The sequence below is a fragment of the Cydia splendana genome, chromosome 5 (genome assembly GCF_910591565.1).
Source record: "Cydia splendana chromosome 5, ilCydSple1.2, whole genome shotgun sequence".
Taxonomy (NCBI): Eukaryota; Metazoa; Arthropoda; class Insecta; order Lepidoptera; family Tortricidae; genus Cydia; species Cydia splendana.
The window spans coordinates 16158260-16181929 of NC_085964.1; the positions used below are offsets into that span (position 1 = coordinate 16158260).

At 36.2% G+C, this 23670-nt stretch overlaps 1 protein-coding gene across 1 annotated transcript in view; it reads right to left on the bottom strand.

Moving 5' to 3' along the window:
* LOC134790829 (venom dipeptidyl peptidase 4-like) overlaps positions 1–23670 on the bottom strand; it is a 29896-nt gene that overhangs the window by 706 nt on the left and 5520 nt on the right. Inside the window, exons 2-12 of the mRNA XM_063761791.1 lie at positions 11745–11892; positions 10214–10308; positions 9940–10017; positions 8641–8693; positions 8050–8240; positions 6976–7145; positions 6245–6895; positions 5783–6008; positions 4764–4914; positions 3635–3795; positions 2632–2837 (exon numbers count right to left, since the gene is read on the bottom strand). Of these exons, the coding sequence (XP_063617861.1) occupies positions 2632–2837; positions 3635–3795; positions 4764–4914; positions 5783–6008; positions 6245–6895; positions 6976–7145; positions 8050–8240; positions 8641–8693; positions 9940–10017; positions 10214–10308; positions 11745–11892 (2130 nt within the window). The remainder of the gene's footprint in view (positions 1–2631; positions 2838–3634; positions 3796–4763; positions 4915–5782; positions 6009–6244; positions 6896–6975; positions 7146–8049; positions 8241–8640; positions 8694–9939; positions 10018–10213; positions 10309–11744; positions 11893–23670) is intronic.

Sequence of the window (23670 nt, forward strand, 5' to 3'; positions counted from 1 at the left end):
ATGATGTTAGTGAGTCTGCTTATTATATTTGTTGTTTATTGAAGTGATGATTAACTTGGATTACATTGAAATACGCGATCACAAGTTTCGAGTACGCCACGTTTTATAATCTTACTATGTATGGGGAGACTGTCTTATTCTTTGGGGGAGATATGATTCCGGGATCATGTCACCCCAAAAGGGATCAAGTATACCTTGTAATCAATTTACAAAATTATTCATAGAGCTATCATAAATATTTTCTTTTCTTTAGGAAATCATGCCGCGAAAGTACGTCCAGAGAAACACTCATTAAAACTTTAAAGGTTTTTGACTCATTTACTAAAACGGGATTTAATGGCGTATAATTCAGTTTTAAAATTTACCCCCGATGTTTCGAGGACGGCGTTGTCCCTGTGGTCTCGGAGAAGACTGGCTATAGCTGACATCAACATTTTACGAAGTACCCGCACTTGGTCTTGTTTATCAACTTGAACATTTGACACACTAGGAATGTTACCCGGCCGACGAACAACACTCATGACGATTCTTGGTTTTTCAACCGGCTATATTTGTTTTTGTGGGTGAGATACTTAAACCGTCGTCCCGATTGAATTTGTTTTTTTTTTTATTTCAATAGCGTTACGACCTTTTATACTATAGAACCGACGATCCGTAGAAAGGATTTTAGGATTATGCAGCTCAAGCACCGTCCTCGAAACGTGCACGGTAAATTTAAAAACTTAGTTAAACGTGATTTTAGTAAATAATAACGTTAAATAGATAAATAAAATTTGAAAATTGCTGTATCTGAAGAATTAGCTGAAAATACATTAAAAGGAACTTCTAAAAAATTGGCTTCCTCGTTACAAGAAATGTGCTTAACTTTGAATTCTGTTTTTATTTTTTACTTTTTGTTGCTACGAAAATGATTCCCAGTTTTATGTTGTATTATGGAAAATACAATTAAGTATGTACATTGTATTTTAAAATTAAAAGATTATGGATTATTTTGCGTTTGATATCTTGATATAATAATTTACTGTAGATAAAGTGAATACATAATATAATCAATCCTCGAAGTATGGCGTTGCCGCTTAATCTATTTACCAAGTGTCCCCAAATATGGAAGACTTGATCCCTTCGGACTAAGACATCTTATTGCCAGAAATACAACTTCAAAGTATGCAAGATACAATACTTATATGTATGTTGCTATGTGTTTTCCATTCTAGATGCATTGCTAATAGCGATCCGAGTTATATAATCAATGAGAATCTGATATGGGTAGATCCGGTAAAAATTTAGGTTTACCATGTGTCCCAAGAACCTGGGACACTTGATTCCCCCAGGATCAAGGCTCCCAATTAGGGGTAAACAAGTCTCCCTAACATAGGGGCACAAGGTAAAACTCTACAGTAGGTATGGCATTTCATTAAATGATGGTCTAATTTGTTGCACAAATCTGTTCTAATTCAATTCAAACTATTAATGAATAGATATATTCTGAATCGTATGGTCTATAAAGATTTTCAATACTACAAATAATTAAGAAAATTTTGTCTAAAAACAAAAGGGGTGATCAATCCTCCCCAGTTTCCCTATGCCTGAGCATGTGGAGTGGAAATGCTATAGGTACTTACTATTAACATTCCTTCATTTTACTAGGGGATTATTTTAATGATTAGTAGGTGATCCAGAAGGGATGTCACGACCCTCATTACTGAGGATTACGACGCAAGGAGGAGGAGGTGAACATACGTAATTTTAGACAAAAGATATATAAAAATAGTTGAAACACGTTAATTAATCATAAATCATAACGGCCTCCTAGCCTAGTCAGTAGTGACCCTGCTTACGAAGCAGGAGGTCCCGGGTTCGAATCCTGGTAAGGGCATTTATTTGTGTGTTTATCACAAATATTTGTACCTACCTGAGTTATGAATGAATGAATGAATGAATGAATGAATGAATATACTTTATTTCAGACCAGGTCCATATAAAATTAAAATTAAAATAAATAAAATTAAAATTAAATTAAATTTATTATATTATTATTAAATTATGGATATTTTGTGTTATAGGTATTATATATACCTATGTATTATATATAACGTCGTCTAGTACCCACAACACAAGCCTTATTGAGCTTACTCTGGGACTAGGTCGATCTGCGTAAAAGAGTCCTGTAATATTTATTTATTTATTTATCATAATACTTCGAGGGCCCATAGTATCACTAGCCTAAGTAGAGTCTCAACCACGGTGTCAACCACTATACTTTATATTAATTATATGTCAATGTGAAGCTTGAAGTAAAGCTCTGTTTTTATGTTCCGTCGGTGCACTGTCTCACTCACGCACCGGAGCACCATGCGGATCCACACCGTGTAACGTTCATAAATGAAGACTCACGCTAGACCGGCCGTGCCCGGGCCGAGTCGTCCGACGTGTCATTTTCTATGACAGATGATCGGTGATCACGTGAAGCCCCGGCCCGGTCTAGCGTGAGTCAACCTTAAATGAACCTGTGTTTTCAATATATCATTTTTAACCGACTTCCAAATCTCAAAAGGAGGAGGTTATCAATTCGGCTGTGTTCTTTTTTTTAAATGTTTGTTACGCCATATCTGTTTAATAAATTGTACTTACAACTTGTTCAAAGGCAATGTCAGAGTGCTGCAGAATTTTGGCGAGCTGCAGACTGTGCTGGTAGTGCACGTTGTCGTCGCCGCTGCCGTGCACGAGCAGGTACTTGCGTCCGCGCAGGGTCTCCGCCAAGGACATCAGGTCCGAGTTGTGGTAGCCCGCTCTGTTGGCTTGCGGCGTGTCCATGTAACGCTCGGTATAGATTGAGTCTGCGAAGCGAGACGTAGGGTAATTCGCCAGTAACTGGCCACCGGCCAATAACTGGCCACCCTAAACTAAAAATGAACTCTATTCACCTATAAACAGAATTCATTTTAGTATAAGGTTTCAATAACTGGCCAGCCTTCAATAACTGGCCACCTAACCAAACCTCACCAAACCTCACCAAACCAAAAGCAAACCTCTCCTATTCCGCAAATTCGCTAAGCTAAGCTATGCTAATCAAGTAAACTAAGCTTCGCCTATAATAGGCTAACTTGTCTCCCGCTTTGCGCGCTCGGACTTTAACTAGTCCCCTTTTTCCTGATCACAGTTGAAATTCATATGTCAAAGTGGACAACGAACGAACGGATTAGGGTCAAACAGATCACTGTGTTATGTCTTTCCTGTAGACATACACAAGAGTTAAGGGCTATATCACGTGGATAAGGGTTAAATAAGAAAATTAACCTTTATAGCCCTTAACCTTTATATCACGTGGATAAGGGTTAAATAAGAAAATTAACCTTTACAGCCCTTAACTCTTGTGTATGTCTACAGGAAAGACATAACACAGTGATCTGTTTGACCCATTAATTAAGATATCAGAGTTGCTAAATCTTCGATTTCCCATAGTTATCGTCTAAATCCGATGAATAATGCCAGAAGTTAACCGGTTAAACCGTTAACCCAGTGTCAAATTGTACTGTAGACCATGGTAACTCCAGGTTTAATCAGTTAACCCCGGGTTAGTGATTGGTGCAAGTGGCCTTTAATGAATTATTAACGTTGTTGTGAAATAGGTTACCATAATACAGCCAGGAGGTGACGGGCGCGACGGCGGCGCCGCAGGCGAGCAGGTGCTGGTCGTCGCGGGCGAGCATCATGGTGGTCGCGAAGCCCCCGTAGCTCCAGCCCCACACACCCACGCGCCGCCGGTCGATGAACGGGTACAACTCCTCGAGACGCCTGCTCATTTGAAAAAGATAGAACGCTACGGTCAGTGTTTTTTCATAGATATAGAGCCCTTTTAACACATTCATTGCCACCCAGCCAAACAAGCCGTCCGCGCCAGGCCACAACAATTTCGTCATATAAAGCAGTAGTACCACGATCCCGACTATCGGGTCGTCCGGCCTGAACGAAATCATAAAATATCCGATAGTCGGGTTTTTGTCACTGAATGCGTTATCTTAAGATAACACAGATTGTGCAGTGACAATATGTGGCCGTGCGACTATAAACGTCTTATTTTCATGGGAATTTATGGTGACACAGTCACAGTCTGTCGTTTGCCAAGCCAGTGCAGAGTTGGCTCGGTCTGACTTTAGCATACTCCGAACACTCGCTCAGGTGTTTATCTCTAAATTTTACACGCGCTAATGCAGTTTTACACGCATGAAAAAACAATGAGAACTGACTAACCTGTTTAAAAACTAAGTACAATAAATTAAATATAATAGCGCGATTCATGCAAGTTTTATTAATTTTATTTCTGATTATTACCTACTTAAAAGCGTGACAACGCAATGTAGGCATTATTCCGCTTGCGTTCGTGGAGTCCGGTGAATATTTATTATAATGGCCGCGAAATCGGGTCAATGTCATTACCGCAGTTTAAAGTTCTTATAGCGATAATGGCAGAACGAGGGCAATTTTTGAAAATATATTTGTTTGCTAATATTTTTTTTTTGAACAATATTAATTACATAATCAACATATCTTTAACTTCTGTCTAAATATATACAACAAAGTTTTTACTACGATTTTTGTTACGTATTTCATTAGAATTATTAGAAAACTCTGGTGAGACTCGAACATATTAAAATGATTTCACTCGTTATTAGGAAACAACGGTAACTTAAACTAAACAATTTATTTTCAAAATCAATTACGATGTAAACTTATACTACATTTATTGAATGATTGAATGATACCTGATGGCAGCGAGAGTGTCAGTTATTTCCACGGTCCCAAGAGCGTTGTTCACGGCGAACATATTATCAACGCTCATGACTTTAGAGCCTCTCACGTCAATAGATGCTGATATAAAACTTCTGTTCGCTGATAAGTACATATTGTAGTATTCTGAAAAAGAAATGTGGGTTTGAAAGACCTAGGCACCACAATGGACGATACAATAGTTATAGGCGTTTGAGTTGGCGCTCAATTCAATTACGGTGTCACCGTGTCACCATTTTTTGACGCCAATTGGCATTTCATACAATTCGTGACGACTAGGACTGCACATCATACTAGACTAGGACTATACAACCAAACTATATATAATATATTCAAAAATGTAATACCATTCTTTTCACCTCACCAGCTCGTAAAGGCTCTCTTGATTGTTCAAAAACTGATGAGAAAGTAGCATTTTATCTACATGCGTGACAAAGCAATTCAATGCAAATATTGAAATGTTTACTTATGTTGGCTGGTAGAACTGACTTTTAAATGATGATTTCGAATAATAAATATTTAATAACGATCATTTTGATTTAATTTGGTTTTGATTTAGTTTCATGTTTTACAGAGTATTTTCCTCACGTGGTGTGGTGAAAAATACTTTTCGATTTCGGAATCTTTCGCTTGCTTGATGGGTATCAAAGTTTAGCACGAGCGTTTAAACAACAACTTTGGCCCCAAACCACAGACAAGACATCCTCCAGACTAAGCATAGTAGCTCGAGCTCTACCCCCTCTGCCACAATGTACGGTAGTTTTACTCCATTTTCGAGTCGAAAGTGTCTTTGTGTGTCGTCCGTGTCTTTGAACCAATCACGGCACGGGACCTCGCTCACCTCGTCCCCCGCACCCCAGTATTTTTGGCAGCATCGGTTTCATGAAATAATTGCTCTAAACTCCGTCTAGAGGATTCCTAGTCTATGCCCCAAACAAATAACTATTATGTTCAACTTTCTTTTAGAAGGTTTTAGTGTAAAGAGAGCCATTACCTAAATCGAAGTTGTCCAATACTCGGGCCGTCCCAGGTCCGGCGTAGACTCGCACCACCATGGGGTACTGCTGACCCTTCTCAATCATTGGCGGCAGCAACAGCTTAATGTTCGCCGTCACATCCTCCCCCAAATTTATCTTATTAAACAAGGTCATTGGCAACTTGTACTTGCTTAATTTCTCATTCAGTCTTAAATTATCTTTCAATAATACAAATTCATCAGTCTGGAAACCAATAACGTCTACGTTAGTCATGTTTATTCTAAAATTGAATATTGTAATTAATTTTGTTTTATGACAAGCTTTATTCACGGAATACGTATTTGTTATAATGAAATAGTATTCTTCCACGTTAAACCACTTACCGGTTAATAAAGAATAAAGCTTGAAATAAATAAGCAATAATTTGGATTTTACTTTCGTAAGCCAGGTAGAGTATGCTTCAGATACACCTAAATTACCTGTGCACTGTATAAAAATATTTTAGGAGGAACATTACTCGAACTACAAGATAAGATACCAAATCTGGCACCTGGTGAAAAGTCTGCGTCCACGACATGACAAGACGATTGCTTGCACGACACGCACCGCACCTCGGCCCCACTCACTGTCGACGACCACAAATGCCTTTGCCATGGTAAGCTCTCAGGCGCGGCAACGTAATAGACTACATTCTTCTCTTCGTTCCATCCTAAAATTTCCGTTACAGTCACGTTGCCCGAACTTAGGTCTTTCGTTTCTGAAGTATTGAAATCGAAAATAGTAGCATGTGAAAACCTTCTATCGTCAGAGTATTGATGCTGAATGTCCAGCATTTTAGTTCCCGTGCTGTCAAAATAGGGTTGAGTTATGTCTATCCATCCATTAGGTTCCGTTTGCTCCTGAAGGATATTACATTTGGAGTTTGTCAAGTCGCAGTTGACCAATAAACCTATGTTTTGTCGTCTGTTAAGCCACAATACTATGAGATTGTGGTCGGATGCCCAAGCCACTCGTCCTAGTATGTGATCAAGACCAACAACGTCTACTGGTGCAGGAATATTCTTTGCTTCACTGGAAGGATCTCCAAGTTTGAAGACTTGTAAGCCTACTGCGGGATTTACGCGACCTGCCTGGCAAATAAATATAGGTAGTTAATACAATATGAAAAAAATGTTAATTTTGTTTAGAATCGATCAAAATGGTCACTAACCTTTGGATATTTGAACCGCACCATTTCAGGGTATTGGTTATTCATATCAAATGGATTCCCGTATATGGGATATGAAGCCGATTCCACTTTAGTGTCATTAAAGGATGCTACCGCTAGATAAGTGCCTTCCGGCGAGAACCACAGTGCCTCTGCCGCATTCAACACCTCCTCTGGAATCAGATATATATTATTCTGTATCGTGAACATACAATGCGATATATGTGTTGTATTTGAATAATTGAACCAACTTTTTCTATAACTTCCGGAAGTTATGGTAAAAGTTAGTTCAATTATTTGATAAAAAAGTAATCAATAAATTTGATAAAAATATTTATTAGGCTGTAAATATTTATAGAAGCAACACTGTTTAATATACACACATACCTACCTATATACTCGAGTGAAACTCGAACGTCTGTATCGAGACTACCGAGCACATATCATTATGTGTAATTAATGATAATTTCGACATTTGCATACATTTTACTCGTATCATTGTTTCATTTTAGTGCCGAAACAATAAAATACACTCTCCAACTTTATCGACGTACCTTGTCATGACGAAATACGTTGTATAATATAATATTAGTTACCTAAACGATGTTTGACATTCATTGCCGAGGGGTCTTATTAGCTCTACGCCTATAAAACCAAATTTTAGTGTAGCCGCTGTGATCGTAAAAAGCGGGGCAAATATTTAGCAGGAAGGTGCGAACCGTCAGTTAACTATTTTATAGGCAACGGTACGGTCACAACTTAGAACCTTTTTAATAGTCATAAACGTTCTTCTACAATTTTTGTCATATATTGGTACAACGAGCTGCAAAAGTGCATACCGACTGGCTTTATGAATGGTATGCACTTTTGTAGCTGGCTGTATATTATAATTAGTTTATGGACAAAATATGTATATTGGCAAAATTTTGAACAGCTTGCGTACCCTTTATGCAGATAAGGATACTATCAGAAAATTTGGCTTGATATCCCTTCCCTTTGGGTATGTCCACTGAAGCACCATCTAATTGCTGTGTATGACTCCCTCATTTTTTTAACTGATAGTTAAATCGTATATACCTTCATAGATCCAGTCAGCGACGCCGAAGTAGACCTCCCCCAGCTTGCCCCCGGTGGTGAGCGGCGTGACGTCGTCGGGGCGCGCGGCGTCGGGCACGTAGTACACGTTGTTGTTCTGCACGTACGCCAGCGAGTGGCCGTGGCCCCAGGCCACCACCTGCAGGTCCCCTTTGCTTATGTTTTGGGTCGACCTGAAGATAAATTTAATTAGGATTATGCATGTAACTTAATAATAGTGAAATAGTTATTGTGTGGTGGATTGGTTGTTATAATGTGCTTAGCTAAAATAATTGGCCCACAATATTGTGTAATAAGCTGAAAAGAACATAGAATGCAATCATACGTTTACCTATAGTAGTAGTAGTAAAACACTTTTACGATAGGTATGTCCTGTGTCATTATTTCTTCATTTGTTGGCCACATGGCCAAATGGACAATACCTTATAAATAAACGCATAAAGAATCATAAGACCTAATGCTTTAACAAATGTAAATTAAGTAGACATCTATATCTGAGTGAACACAAAATAGTAACATCTTGGCCTTGCTTCACTTTTTACAATTACTTAACAAGCACAAATAATCACTTACTTGTTTCCGAGGTCGTATACCGAGTACACGGCGAGGCGTGAATATCGGTAAACCTAAAAATATAATGTAAATTAATTATACATATATACATAAGTATGTATAAGTATACATACATTGAATCGGAAAATATGGCTGCCTACGTTCATCGTAATTTCTAATTTACCAGAATGTTTAAAAGTAATTAATTTTCGTTAAACATCCGCCTTGAGGTCACCGACTTTACATATGTGTAGGAACCTACCAAATCTCATTCAACTCAATAGGTTCAGTAGTTTTAAAGCCAATTGGCTGTGACAGCTGGACGGACAGACACACGAGTTATCCTATAAATTTCGTTGTTCCTTTTGAGGTACGGAACCCTAAAAATGGTGACTGGTTTTCAAAGGATAATTCATACAGATGTTGCATTGCGGGTTATCAACCTTGGTTAGTAGGTAAGGTATCTACCATCACTGTCACTCATTCACGTAATTATTGTTTACTGATAAGTTGATCACAACACACTTACTTACTATACAAAACAATTGGACTATAGTTCGTTTTTTTTAGCATTAGAAAGAACTAGAAAGAAGGTAAGCGATCTTGACATGTCATTTAATAGAAAAACGCTTTTTAAAAATCAATAACTATTACTTATGAAAGCAGAAGAATATAAATGATCGTATTAGATTCATAATTGTTACATACTTGCCGTAACTTATTTTTAAAATGTGTTTTTCAATTAAAAGACACATGAAGATTGTTTACCTTATTTCTAATGCTAAAAAAAACGAACTATATGTACTTAATTTTAATAACAAATCTTCCGTGAGACACAGACATATTAAATATATTAAGAACGGGTCACTCACGTATTTTAAGTCGAAAAACGCTCGACATGTTTCACTCCGTACCCCGTTTAATACGTGAGTGACCCGTTCTTAATATATTTAATAGGTACATGCTTAAATGTTTTAATAACAGTCGCAAGAATTGTATTTAATTTATTTAGAAAATCGCTAATGCGTTTTCACTTTGTTTGCATACCTGACCAGCGAAGCAAACCACAAATCGTTACGGTTTACGGTAGATAAAACACGTGTAAAGTGTTGTAAATTATATCCATCTCACATGCTTACGTCTAATACATAGATTCATCTCATAGTATAAGTACTAGGTACCTACATACATAGTTTTCGTAGTACAATACAATTGGCTATTTACGGGCTATGAAGATATGTTGCCGTTACAAATTATCAACGATAGAAATTATGTTCCATATCTTTATTTTAATGATAGAAAGGTATGAGGTAATGGTACCTTTTTCTCCTGGGAAGTCAACAATAAATATTTCAGGTCCTTCGAAAACTTGGAAACTGAGTAGCCGCTCAATTTATACTGAAAATCAGAATGAAATACGTTATAATATTACTAAGACTTCCTAAAAGTGATAGTCAAATCATCACATTAGTTCATCATGCGTTGAAGTAATCTGAAATCATTAAGCGACATATCAAATTTCTTTTGAATAACCCACATTTTAATGTATTTGTCAAGATTAATTTAAAGCCCTGCATATTCAATCAAATCTTACCAATTCGTTTTCGTCTACTAGCGTCGATTGAGTTCGCGTCGAAGCATCGTACTTAATGATGCCCTGGCCAGGGTCTCTATGCACAAATTCTTTGTCTGAAATTAAAATTATAATCATTTTAACTGCCGCATGAACACGTTAATACCTACAACACCTGCCTGGTAAGTTATAACATAAAAAATATGATTAAAAATCTTTCTAATCTGCATATTTTCGAAACCTTGCCTGTTAACCGTAATAATCTAGCAATTCTAGCACTAAAATTGTATAGCATTTTTGGTGCGGCGGAGTGGTGTTAACGGAATTGGTATAGATAATTCCAGCTGAAATGGTAAATTAAGGTTAATATTAACGTAATTAACGCTAATTAATCATTAGGGTTGAAATAGTTTATACCTATTCCGTTAACACCACTCCGCTGCACCAAAATAGCTATAAAATTTACGATGTCTGGTAATAATAAACCAAAAAGGCCATTTTAAGCAGACTAAGGTCGTATAGAAATAGGTACCTATTACTCGTAAGTAAAGTTCAAGTAGAGTCGGTGGGAACGACTTCGAGCCGCAATCAGGAGCAGTGTGAACTTTAGCTTGTGTGGTGTGATTACCCCCTTAGGGGTTCTACACCAATTTAGCACCGGCTCGTACCAACAATTTAACTTATTTTAGAACCAATTCGGAATGACTTTACTAGGTATCTTTATGTGCTATTATCATGCTACATTAAACGAGGTATGCACTATGTCATAAAAGAAAATATTTGAACAGGGAATGAAAACATAATTAACAACATCTTTGTCTATTAAGATAAACAATCGCATCACAATATGTAAAATCTCAATCTTTATAGTAGTTTAAATATGTGACTGGTACATAATGAAAGGCATTGTTTTAATGCCTAATTATGTACATACAGTTACATACACTCATTATCTACACAAATGTTGTAAGTTCTTTATGATTTGTTCAGGAACCGCATGTTACAACCGCCACTGCGGCATTTGATCACACACTCATAAAACGTCATCACGATCGACTGACACTAGAAATGAGGTCTAATCAAATTCCTTTGATTCAGATATGTTCGAAATTGAATGTCATTATTAAATCGACATCGACGTTATTATTACGCAATAATAACATTTTCTCAGATAAATAGTTGTTGTAACAAAACAGTTTATCTTTATATGCTGGCTGTAATTTGCGGTTTTTTAACGTATCATAGAGGGTTTATGATATGTGTATAGATAAAATCTATAATGATATGATCTCCGCTGAAAACAGGGAAATTAATTTAATTTAGACGCAAACTAATAAACCGATTTTTATGTAAGTATGTAGGTATCAGCATTTGGCTAACAACTTAACAAACTAGATTTTTTTATTAAAATAAATATACGATTTTCAAATCATATGACATTTGTTAAAATGTTGATTTAGTACTCTTGGTAGGCTTAGCTAAGGTATTGTAAAAACTAGACTCTAGTTTTTAGTTACTAGAGGATCTTACACGGGTGGGATTGTGCGCTCACCTGAGATCCAATCCCCAGTATGTCTGTCCGGGGCGAACTCCCCTCGAAAGGGAACCAGCTCCTCCAGCGTGAAGGTCTTGAGCACCGCCTGCGGCGAGGAGCTGCGGCACCCCAGCAACAGAAGCCCCACGAACATGGGAATGCGAACCTGAAATCATCTCTATATACTAATACTACTCTTTGCCTGAAATGTACCTACGTTAATATTTTATAGGTATCCTTGAATTTCATCTCGCTGTTTTATGTATATTCTATGTAGTATTGTGATAATTCTGGTTAATCCCAAAAATGATGCCAAGTCAGTCTTATAAAGCGATAAGCGATAAGCTATTTCCTCGCTCATGAAACGTAGGTCAGAAGTATACATTTCGTGCGGTAATTTTTTCAGAGAAAATACTCTCACACTAAGAAATCACTCTCTTACCTATTGCTGACGATGCCTTTAAGTCTGCCTATTTAAGTTAGGGTGAGTATTCCATCTGACCAACAGCTTTGTCCAATGTGTATTGCATCTCACATTTTGCTTAATGAGAGAGTGAGAAGCAATGAAATTGGATCAGCTGCAACACACACTCAAAATTGACGAGCAAAGATACGAGTCCGCGCGTTAACCCTTTAGTGGGATATTTTATTACAAGATATTTGCCGTCATAACCACTCAGATATTTTTTTTTTCAATGAACGTGTTGTTAGTTAATATAAATTTTGGTTCGCACAAGAGAATATATACTCGTACCAATCTACGAAAAAAAGGAGAGCTGATAATCGTTATTCCATCCCTTGTTAAATGATGATTTTTAGGCCTGAACTTAGATTTTTAACTATTTATTGCCTACATTTGAACAAAAATGTTTGTAAATAAAATTTTCTTTGCTGAATTTATCCGATAGTCACAATTCTCTAGTTTCAGGGACAAGTTTGGCTTTTTTTAAATTTTGCTAATTTAAAAAAACGAAGACGGCAATATATTTGCCACTATTTGTTAAGTGTCTGGTGTTTATTAAAGGAAAGGGTAGGTTAGGCTACTATTGTTATTGATTTATATATGGAGCAATAGCTTAATTCAATACTTCAAATTATTACATGCTAGCAACCTATCCACAGTTTTGCTGGGATTACAATACCTACTTGGAAATAATATACAATACCTACATATATAATAGTATATATTAAAAATATTATAAATAGAATAAACAAATCTTTTTAAGTTAAATAAAGGTTTTAATTATTTCTTATCATTCTATTGGTTTTTAATTTATTAATTTTAGATACTTCATGCCACCCGTAGTTCCCCCGGCAAACTGACATGACGGTCTTGTCACTTACTGCCTTCGAGCAACACCGGCTTCCGACACATCGGAAGGGAGGGGCCCAAGCGATATCTCACCGTACAAATCTTTCGGCCATTTTTCGCGGGGGGAAAGGTGCACACAGTCGCACTTCTCACACACTTACATACAAAATCCAATCTGTAATGACGACACAAATACATAGAAAATGACACACGACAAAGACAAATCTTGCAAACCTCGATCTCTTTTTGTGTACTGACGAGTGACAAGTGTCACAACACGCACACTAACACATTTTCGTTGACGTATGTTATTGTATTCTGAGAGATGAGAAGTCGGATTTGTCGCTCGACCGATCCGCAATTTGTACTGAGCGAGCAAAATCGATAAATCCAACAATTACATGAGACTAAAATATAATAATTGTGTTTGAATGTAATTAAACGTATGATATGTAAAAAAAAATATTACATGTGAAATGTAACACTTTCTTTTTGAAAATTTGATGTCCCCGACCTCTTTTTATAACAAAAAACCGAGCAAACAGGCATTTTTGTGCAGCAGTGTTCACGCGCGCGTCTGGACTCAGTCTAGTGAAAAATCCAAGTGCAACTAGTTTTATTACCCGCGCTAGATTAGATTGACGCGCTAATCTTGTACCTCGGCAGAGGGGAAATAGTGCGAATGCCGCCTCCCTTCCGTGTTGCTCGAAGCTTACTGCCCTTGGCTGATAGCGGCAAACATATTGCCGTCTTATAATTCGGAAACCCGGAAATAATATATATATTTCTCTTTCTCAAAAATAATTCATTAAAAAAATAATTCATGCGTATCGTTAAAGTTCTCGATTCATTGCTATAAAAAAATAATGGTCAAAGGGTTAACGGAATAGTTACATTTGATACTTATTTACAAAGACAATTCGTTGTTTCCAACTGAAGAACAGGAAAAAACTTTTTTTTTATTATTATCAACGCTAGGTACTTACATAATTAGCGTAGCTAGTATGGAAATGCGAACCTCTCGTTCATTTGTATTCGTTGTATGCTAATCGAAACAGCTGAGCAAACAATTGATTACATTTTTGGGGAAGCGAGTCATTTTAGTCTAAAAAAGTGATAAAAATCTTAGCGTGTAAGGTAGGTTTGTAAATCATGGAAGTTCCAAAGATACGAGGAAAAAGGAACACGGCTGTAAATATTTGTATCGCGAGATAAACATTTAAAAACATACAGTAGGTACGTACTCCACAGTTAAGAATTTGCGAGCACCTAATATCTACAATTTTACTCTAAAAATGATCTCCTTGCTTTGCTAATACCAATAATACCTAAGGTATTAGCAACGGTACCTACATACATAGTTACTGCATAGTTACTGTTATAATCCTAACTTATCGCGTAGTCGTGTAAAAAACTTTAGGAAACCTAACAGAGCGACAGTTGCTGTTTGTAAACATTTTATGGCTGGAGCCATTCCATATCGCATTGGAACGCGAGCTAGAATAAAATCTAAATTTATTAGTTTGGATTATTTAAGGTGTTTTATGGTTTAATTTTTTTACGTACAAACAGCAACACTCCTAACTGTACATCGATGGACCTTATTACAAAAGGCATAAGGTACATCGATGTACAGTCGCACAGTGTTCGATTTCCCTCAAAAAATTTCCCTATGCTGTTAATTGCATAAATCAATCAAGGAATGCATTTGAAATGCAAGACTAGAACACCCAGAAGTCTATTTCAAATACTTTTTTTAATAAAAAATAAATTATATTTCATGACCTTGACATCGAAAAATTACTAAATATATTCTACAAAAGTATCTGATGAAGAAGTCGCTTTTTAATCAATGTAGTTCGATAAAGAAGCCTTTGGCGCATATTTTCTAGTTCTTAGTTTTGGAATTTACCCTCTGGTTACCGAGTAATTCATATAAATAGAGATTTTTTTATTTCATTTTTTTCTCCTAAATAACTCAAAAGTGCGACTTGTGACTAGCACTGACAGATTGCTCTTAACTAGGTCAACCACTGGTAAAAAAATCACGTTCCACTATCGCGGCGTTTGGGAGTTATCGAATTTAAAAATACAGTGTTGGGGTTGACCCTCAACTTGACCTTTAATTTTTAGTCAGAATTAATTCAAAATTTTCCTCTATTACAAAACTGTATATTGTTTAGACATACTCCAGGTACATAAATAAAAATACAGGAACACTGGATTGACGGGGGCAAAAGTGCACCAGTGCTAGTTAATAAATAAAAATCGACTAATCGTAAAAAACTATTTTATCCATCATTATCAAAATGGCTAAGTTTGAATACATTTAATTGTGTGCAAACCTCTTTCATTTATACTTACAAAAATCGTCCAGTAGGATTACGGCCTGGCCACGACATTGGTCTAAGGCGACTGGCGGGGCGGCTGGCGGCGCGACAAACGCGAGCGACCGCCAGGCATGCCACGTACTTTCAGTAGCGGCGGCAGCGACTAGGAGCGGTTGGGACGTAGACGTATTTAAAAACATGTTATTTTTCAAAAGTGGTAGAATATATTTAATTGTTTGTCAATAGCATCTTGTACAGAAGAGAAGGGGTGCATGGGCTAAATACAGGACGCCAAATTTATTTACATCTAGTTTAGTATTTTATATATTATGTATAGAAAGCACCCAAAAAAAAGCGAGTACACAAGAATGAGTGTGGAGACGTTACGACATAAGTAATTAAATATGCGAAAGTACATTTAAAATTTCTTCTGTGTCCATGTCGCTCGAAATAAAAACAAAATGGTTTGTTCCGCACGCCACCGCTCGATCCGTCTCGCCGCCTAGGCCGGTCGCGCCGCTCTAAAGTCGTGGCATCGCCCGCGCTGCTCGATACAAATGTTCGAGTCGCGCGCCGCCCCGCTCGCCGCCGCCGCCGGTCGCCCGGTGCACGCCGCGCGCGTTGCCGCTCGGCGACAAGGCTCGTGGCATGCATTATGAGTCGCCGGGTTATTGTTTTTGCGACTTACCGCCGGTCGCCGCCGCCGATCGCCTTAGACCAATGTCGTGGCCAGGCCGTTAGTCTACCAGAAGCAGTTCGTGAACTTCTGAAGCCGATTCATGAAGAAAACTTACAAGAGGCTGAAGTCGATGATGAAGATCTAGCGTAAGCGTCAGGACCCCTGGACCACTTGAGATATTTGATGTTTAGATAATATCAAAATACACTACCTTTTTGCTACTATTTGGTACCTAACTTCAAATAATTAGTACCTCGATTGACAGCGAAAACCCGAAGAACTAAAGTGGCCATACATTCTGACGTCAGGATGTCTGGACCATTTTTTTTACATGGTTTGAGACAACACAACTACATGAGATGCTAGTAAATATTTACTACCTTTTTAGTACCTCAACATATATTTTTTTCCGTTCTTTTTGGTATTCCAGAAAAAAAGTACGTTCAAAAAAGAAATTTTATATTAGATTTTTTTTGCTATGTATAGCATTTGTTTTTGGGGTAAGTAAATATATGATTGTGGCTATAAAATCATACACTTAAATAAAAAGAATCATTTTATTAACTAGAATTGAAAGTAAGTACCACCGCCCACACTGTTAACTGTACATCGGTGGATCTTATGCCTTTGTAATAAGGTCCAACAATATACTGTTAAAAGTGTTGTTGTTTGTACATGATTTAATAATAAAAACCACATTTCTTGCCGTGATTTTAACACGGTTTACATACATATACATGTCACTTGATATTATAAGATTAATAGTCCGTGGCGTTCACGACAAAAAAGTGCGATTTACGGCAATTGATGATGATGGAATTTCCTTTTGCAGAGTTGCTCCTTTTGACTAACAGATTGATTTAGGAAGGGGAGCCAACCAAATTTTAAAAGCAAAATTTTGACTTAATTTGACTTTCGGGGTGCCCCCCGAAATTTGTGAAAAATTAAGTTTTGCAATGTGCTTAAGTTTCGTATCATTTTCGGGTAAATCAAGGATGCCAAATTAATTTCTGATATTTAATTTATACGGTTTCATATATATATTTAAAAAAAAAATGAAAAATAAAAAGTTGCCAATTTTTTCTAATATTTATATATACACAAAAAATAAAAATTGCATGAAAAAAGCTCTACTATTTCTCGTAATAAAATGTATACACATGGCATATTTATTTATAAAAATGTAGAGAGAAAAAAATGAAATGCAGACTTACTTTGGACTACCAGCTCACTGAATAGTATACAAAGATATGAGTTACTGCTATGAGAATTACGGCGTTTGATGATGATGTGATACCCTTTAGCATAGTGAGTCCTTAGAACCCTTCGATCATTTTAGGAACGGGAGCCACCTTGATTTTTGGTGCGGTGTGGATGAAAGGGTTGGGATGATTTGTCCCATACAATCATAAATTTATTAAAGCATCTGTTTAGGTTTCTGCATTAAGTTTGAAGTCATTATCGAGTTAATTAAAAGAAAAAAAAAGGGAAATAGACTAATAATTACATTATTTCGTATTTTAAAGATTTTACTACCTATATATGTATTTGTAAACACTCTTTAACATTGCTTATGCTCGGTGCACAACGTAATCCGATTTAAGGGACGAAGCTATACGGAAGAAAATAATTTAAATATTTGTCAACATTTACATTATTAATTTGTATTTTGAAGATTTAATTACCTAAATGATTTCTTTCTTTTCATTTACTCGAAAATGTCACCAAACTTATTGCAGAAACCTAAACGGGTGCTTGCATAAATTTATGATTGTATGCAAATCATCCCACCTTTCATACCAACCGTACCAAAAATCAAGGTGGCTCTCCTTTCTAAAATGATCTAAGGGTTGTAAGGCAAGGACTCACTATGTATAATAAAAAGGGATCTCAATCGATTAGCTGTAGCTCACATCGTTGTATCTTGTTCAATGATTGGTCGAAAGTAGGTCTACATTTTTTTTTGTTCACATTAATGTAACATAAATATGCCATATGTATACTTTTTATAACGAGGGATTTTTCATGAAATTTTTATTTTTTGTGCATATTAAAATAAGAAAAATACAGGCTTTTATGCGAAAAAATTAAAAATACCAATTTTTTTTTTTAAGTAACCGGGTATGAAACCGTATAAATTAAATATCAGAAACGAATTTAGCATCCTTGAGTTACACGAAAATGACACCGATCTTGACCACATAGCAAAACTTTATTTTTTACAAATTTTGGGGGGCACCTCCCTTTAAGAGGCCGTGTACGATTTTAGTCGCAAAAATGTAAAATTGATAGATTTTGACAAATAAATTCTACACTTTGTGCTACCTAATAGAAATAACAAGTACTGGTTTCTATTCGCACGTCTTCCCATCTTATACTTTAATAGATCATTTTTTTGAAAAGAGACTTACTAAATTAGTAATGATTTTTTTCTGAAGGACGTTTAGGTAATCGCGCTTAAAGCACTGATTTTGACGAATTTATTTGTAAATTTCGTAAAGTTTGGACTGCTAAAAATGGTAAATTTGTATTACACATATCCTGTACTCGAACTTTTGTAGACTACATTTTTGTTATTATGACTTTGAAGTAGTGTAAATGAAAGTTAGACGAAATCAATTTTCTCCAGAAATTACTTCAAAACAGGTGACAATTCCTTTGAAACTCGACTTAATTTGAACGTAATTTTGATACTTAAACAATCGACAACATTTCCTGAAACTGTTCTTATACATCATTTAGTATAATTTCCTACCATAATATTTTAATGAATTTTTAAAAACTGCCTCTTCTCGTCATGTATTACCGGTGACGCACGCTCGCGACCTCATTATTAAAAGCCAAGATGAAAAGACGTGCTAATAGAAACCAATATTTGCTATTTAGATATAACGTAACAAAAGGTGTACAATTTCAACGACGAAATCCATCAATTTCACATTTCTGCTCTAAAATCGTACACGGCCTGTTAAGTCAAAATTTTGCATCAAAAATTCAAATGGCTCCCCTTCCTAAATCAATCTGTGAGTTAACAGGAGCAACTCTGCAAAAGGAAATTCCATCATCATCATTTGCCGTATAATTAAGTGAACACCAGGGACTATAAGATTATGAGTATTATAAGATTTCTTTTTTTAAGTGTATCTTTTTTCTGGGTCGCCAAAAAAATAAAAATAAAATATATGTTGAGGTACTAAAAAGGTAGTAAATATTTACTAACATGTCATGTAGTTGTGTTGTCACAAACCATGTAAAAAAAATGGTCCAGACATCCTGACGTCAGAATGTACGGCCACATCAGTTCTTCGGGTTTTCGCTGTCAATCGAGGTACTAATTATTTGAAGTTAGGTACCAAATAGTAGCAAAAAGGTAGTGTATTTTGATATTATCTAAACATCAAATATCTCAAGTGGTCCAGGGGTCCTGACGCTTACAGATCTAGCTAATGATGGATCTTCGTTAATAGACGGTGATGAAAATCCATCCCATGTTGACGACTGCACGTTAGTTCTCGAAAATGAAAATGATTTGTATGAGCCACAAAATACATAAAATCTGAGACCAACTTGCGAAAAGAAACTATAACTTGACTTCTGAATTTCTTTCTTTCTTTTCTGAATTTAATGACTTTATTGTTTAACAAAGTGCACTGCACTTAAAAGTTTCTGCGTGGCCCAATGGTTGACTGGTAGAGAATGCCTTTTGGCAAGTCTGCCATTTGTAATTTCTTGTATTGTGCAATAAAGGTTAAATAAATAAATATAAATAAAGTTTCTTATGTTGTTCCTTAATTTAATTTAATCAGATTTTTTAATTACTCCGACCTTTCATATTTGTTTGACCTTTAAGTAACAACCCTAAAAAGTATAATTTGACCTTTATGCGTAACTCCCAAACGCCGCGATAGTGGAACGTGATTTTTTTACCAGTGGTAGACCTAGTTAAGAGCCATCTTTCAGTGCTAGTTACAAGTCGCACTTTTGAGTTTTCCAGGAGAAAAAAAAATGAAATAAAAAATCTGTATTTATATGAATAACTCGGTAAGCAGAGGGTAAATTCCAAAACTAAGAACTAGAAAATATGCGCCATAGGCTTTTTTATCAAACTACATTGATTAAAAAGCGACTTCTTCATCAGATACTTTTGTAGAATTTATTTAGTAATTTTTCGATGTCAAGCTCATGAAATATAATTTATTTTTTGTAAAAAAAAGTATTTGAAATAGACTTCTGGGTGTTCTAGTCTTGCATTTCAAATGCATTCCTTGATTGATTTATGCAATAAACAGCATAGGGAAATTTTTTGAAGGAAATCGAACACTGTGAGTCGCCATCAGATATATCGGAGCAGTCAAGGTGCTCACAAATATCTGAACACGCCTCTATTATCAAGGCGTTAGAGTGCGTGTTCAGATATTGTGAACACCTTGGCTGCTCCTATATATCTGATGGCGACTGTACAGTACCTACAGTTAACAGTGTGGGCGATGACTACTAGCTGTCAAAGCAAAGGGTGTCAAATTAGACAGGTAGTTTAAGAATATGTTAGATTAGATTAATCAATAATCATTTAACGAAATATTAAAAAGTGAACTTGAAAAATAAATTAATTGATCTAGTACTTTAATTCAAGATCGAGACTTCTAAAGTTTGCATCCAAACAAAACCGTCTACAAGCTGCATTTTGCATACATTATGCTTGAAATCAGGAAGGTCAGTAGCGCGCATCGAGAATCCTAAGAATATTTCACACGTTTAAAATCCATACTAGGAGTAGGTAGCTAGTTTGAGCTGTCAAGTGTAAAAATATGGGTTAGACAACTTACTCAAAAATATGTCCCATAGTTCTTAATTCGCTGACATAATAACTATATATTTTTTGTAGTGTCCGACCGAAGGTTCGGTTTCGGTTTCGGTTTCGGCCAGTTTCGGCCAAAAAAACATGTTTCGGCTGTAGTTTCGGTTTCGGCCAAAAAACGGCCGAACCTTTCGGCCGGGCCGAAACTTACGAAATGGTACTTCGTACTATGAAACTAAACTATGTGACAAAGACCAAAAGTTGGGGAATAAGTAGGACAACAATATTAATATGTACCTACATATTCTGATTCATGTATCGGTACAGAAATTAATTGGTTTATTATAAAACACAATTCCACTAATGAGGGCGCCAGCCGCCACTAGACGGACGACGCAGTCTTAAGAGGCTGTTAATACCTATAACGCGCACACAGTAAATGAGATAGCACTGTCGCATGTTACTGGGCCTGAGCAAAGGAATAATAAGAAAACACATCATTTTCCTCGCGTAATCCCGGATTTTTTGCCACGGCTTATGAGAGCCTGGGGTCCAATTGACAACTAATCCCAAGAATTGGCGTAGGCACTAGTTTTTACTAAAGCGACTGCTATCAGACTGACCTTCGAACCCAGAGAGTAAACTAGGCCTTATCGGGACTAGTCCGGTTTCCTCACGATGTTTTACCTTCACCGAAAAGCAAATAGTAAATATCAAATTATATTTCGTATATAAGTTCTGAAAAACTCATTGGTACGAGCCGGGGTTTGTACCTGCGACCTTCGAATTGAAAGTCGCACGCTCTTACCGCTAGGCCACCAGCGCTCAAGGAAATATCTCGCTTTTTAATACAATGGACATTGGTTGGAGTCTTTGATCAACTACTTATCCTGAAGCCTGAAGCACGGCTTTGACTTCGCATGAAAGTTCGCCTAACTGGGGCACTTCGGACGTTTAGGCCCAGGTGAAGATCGGTACCCGGCCTTGCGATATTGTCAACAAAAAATTCGCGCTCGCTGCGCTCGCGTTTTTGATTGACCCTGTATCTACATGTTGGCTTGACTGGTGAATGAATAGAGTTAGACCAAGAAAATTCTGCAATTATTTTGATGGCATACGCAGTGCAACTAGTGCAAATGTTATTTATACGTCATAATTTCATAGAAGTTTTGACGTTTAAAATAACACTTGCACTGCGTGTGTTATCAAAATCGTTGCAGAATTATCTTGGTCTAACTCTAGTAATTTCCATAAAAAACACTGCTTAAGTAACATCAATTTCAAGGACATTGGGTGTTGACAGCCCCATAATATGTGTGTAAAAGGGGTTTTATGACATTTTTTCAACAAGTCTACAAAAGGTTCGGTTTCGGTTTCGGTTTCGGCCGAAACTAGAGCCAAAGCCGAACATTCGGTTTCGGTTTCGGTTTCGGCAAAAAAACATGTTTCGGTCGGACACTAATTTTTTGAGATGATATGTGCACCCATATTTTTACACTTGACTGTACCTATGGCGTGCCAAAAAAAACGGAACTAACCTACCTATTGTTACAAGATCCTTGTCGAGACTTTTCTCAAGCAGTAATCTTGTTCCGATTGATATACGAATGACGATGTAGATGATATTTATTTATATTATTATAATTAAGTACAGTTTTTTTTTTTTTGTTTTACTGAGTAAGTACCTACGTATAAGGTAGGATTGCAATTTACTTCTAGTTCTCTGTATATATTACTATGACTAGATATACCTAGTTACTAATGGAGGCCAAGCTGAGAATAAAAAACCGGAAACAAATCATCATCATTGTCAGTTATAGAATATCAATCGCTTCTTGTGTCTTTGAAATACGAAGTGAGCCAGAAACGTACAATTGTATTCAATAGGTACCAATAGAATACCAATTTCGTAGGTACTAGGTAGGTAGAGTTAGACCAAGATAACTCTGCAGCGAGTTTGATAGCATATGTAGACTGTGCAAGGGTTATTTATAAATCATAATTTCATAAAAGTTAAAACCTACCTACTTAAATGATCTTCTCTATCGAATAAATACCTTTGACGCTAAGTAGGCACATTTATTGCGAAAAGTGTCTCATTTGCGTTTTTCAGGTTTTTCAAAAGATTTTTTCTATGCCATTCCAGATTATTTTCCGGTAACAATATAAATCTGCATTGACGTCCTCATTGTGTCGTATTATTATTTTGATCAGACATTGTAAATTTTATAGCATTTTTGGTGCAGCGGAGTGGTGTTAACGGATTTGGTATAAACAATTTCATCCCTAATGATTAATTATTATTTATTGTTTATTTATTGTATACATGTACAGTACATTGATGCATAAGAATACATGGTGTTAATTATATATCTTAGGAATAGTACATGCTACCCTGTGAGGGCATTACAATGATTTATTTCTATACTTATGTTATATTTTGTAACATCTTAATATGTAGTACTAAACGTTACGTTAATTAGCGTTAATATTAACCTTAATTTACCATTTCAGTTGGAATTATCTATACCAATTCCGTTAACACCACTCCACTGCACCAAAAATGCTATAAAATTTACGATGTCTTATTTATAATATTATACTTACTTTTATTACCATAAACTACCTATAATAAACTGCAAAATTGAAGACACACATTGGCATTTATCAGAAGTGTTCTAGGGGCAAATGGGGCAATAAAACTATTGTAAGAATAAGAATATCATAACTTAGTATGTAAAGAGGCAATGCTAATAATATGCTACTAAGTTATTGTTTTAAATCAATACAAAGTGATTAGATAATTTAATTTTTATAAAGTTAAG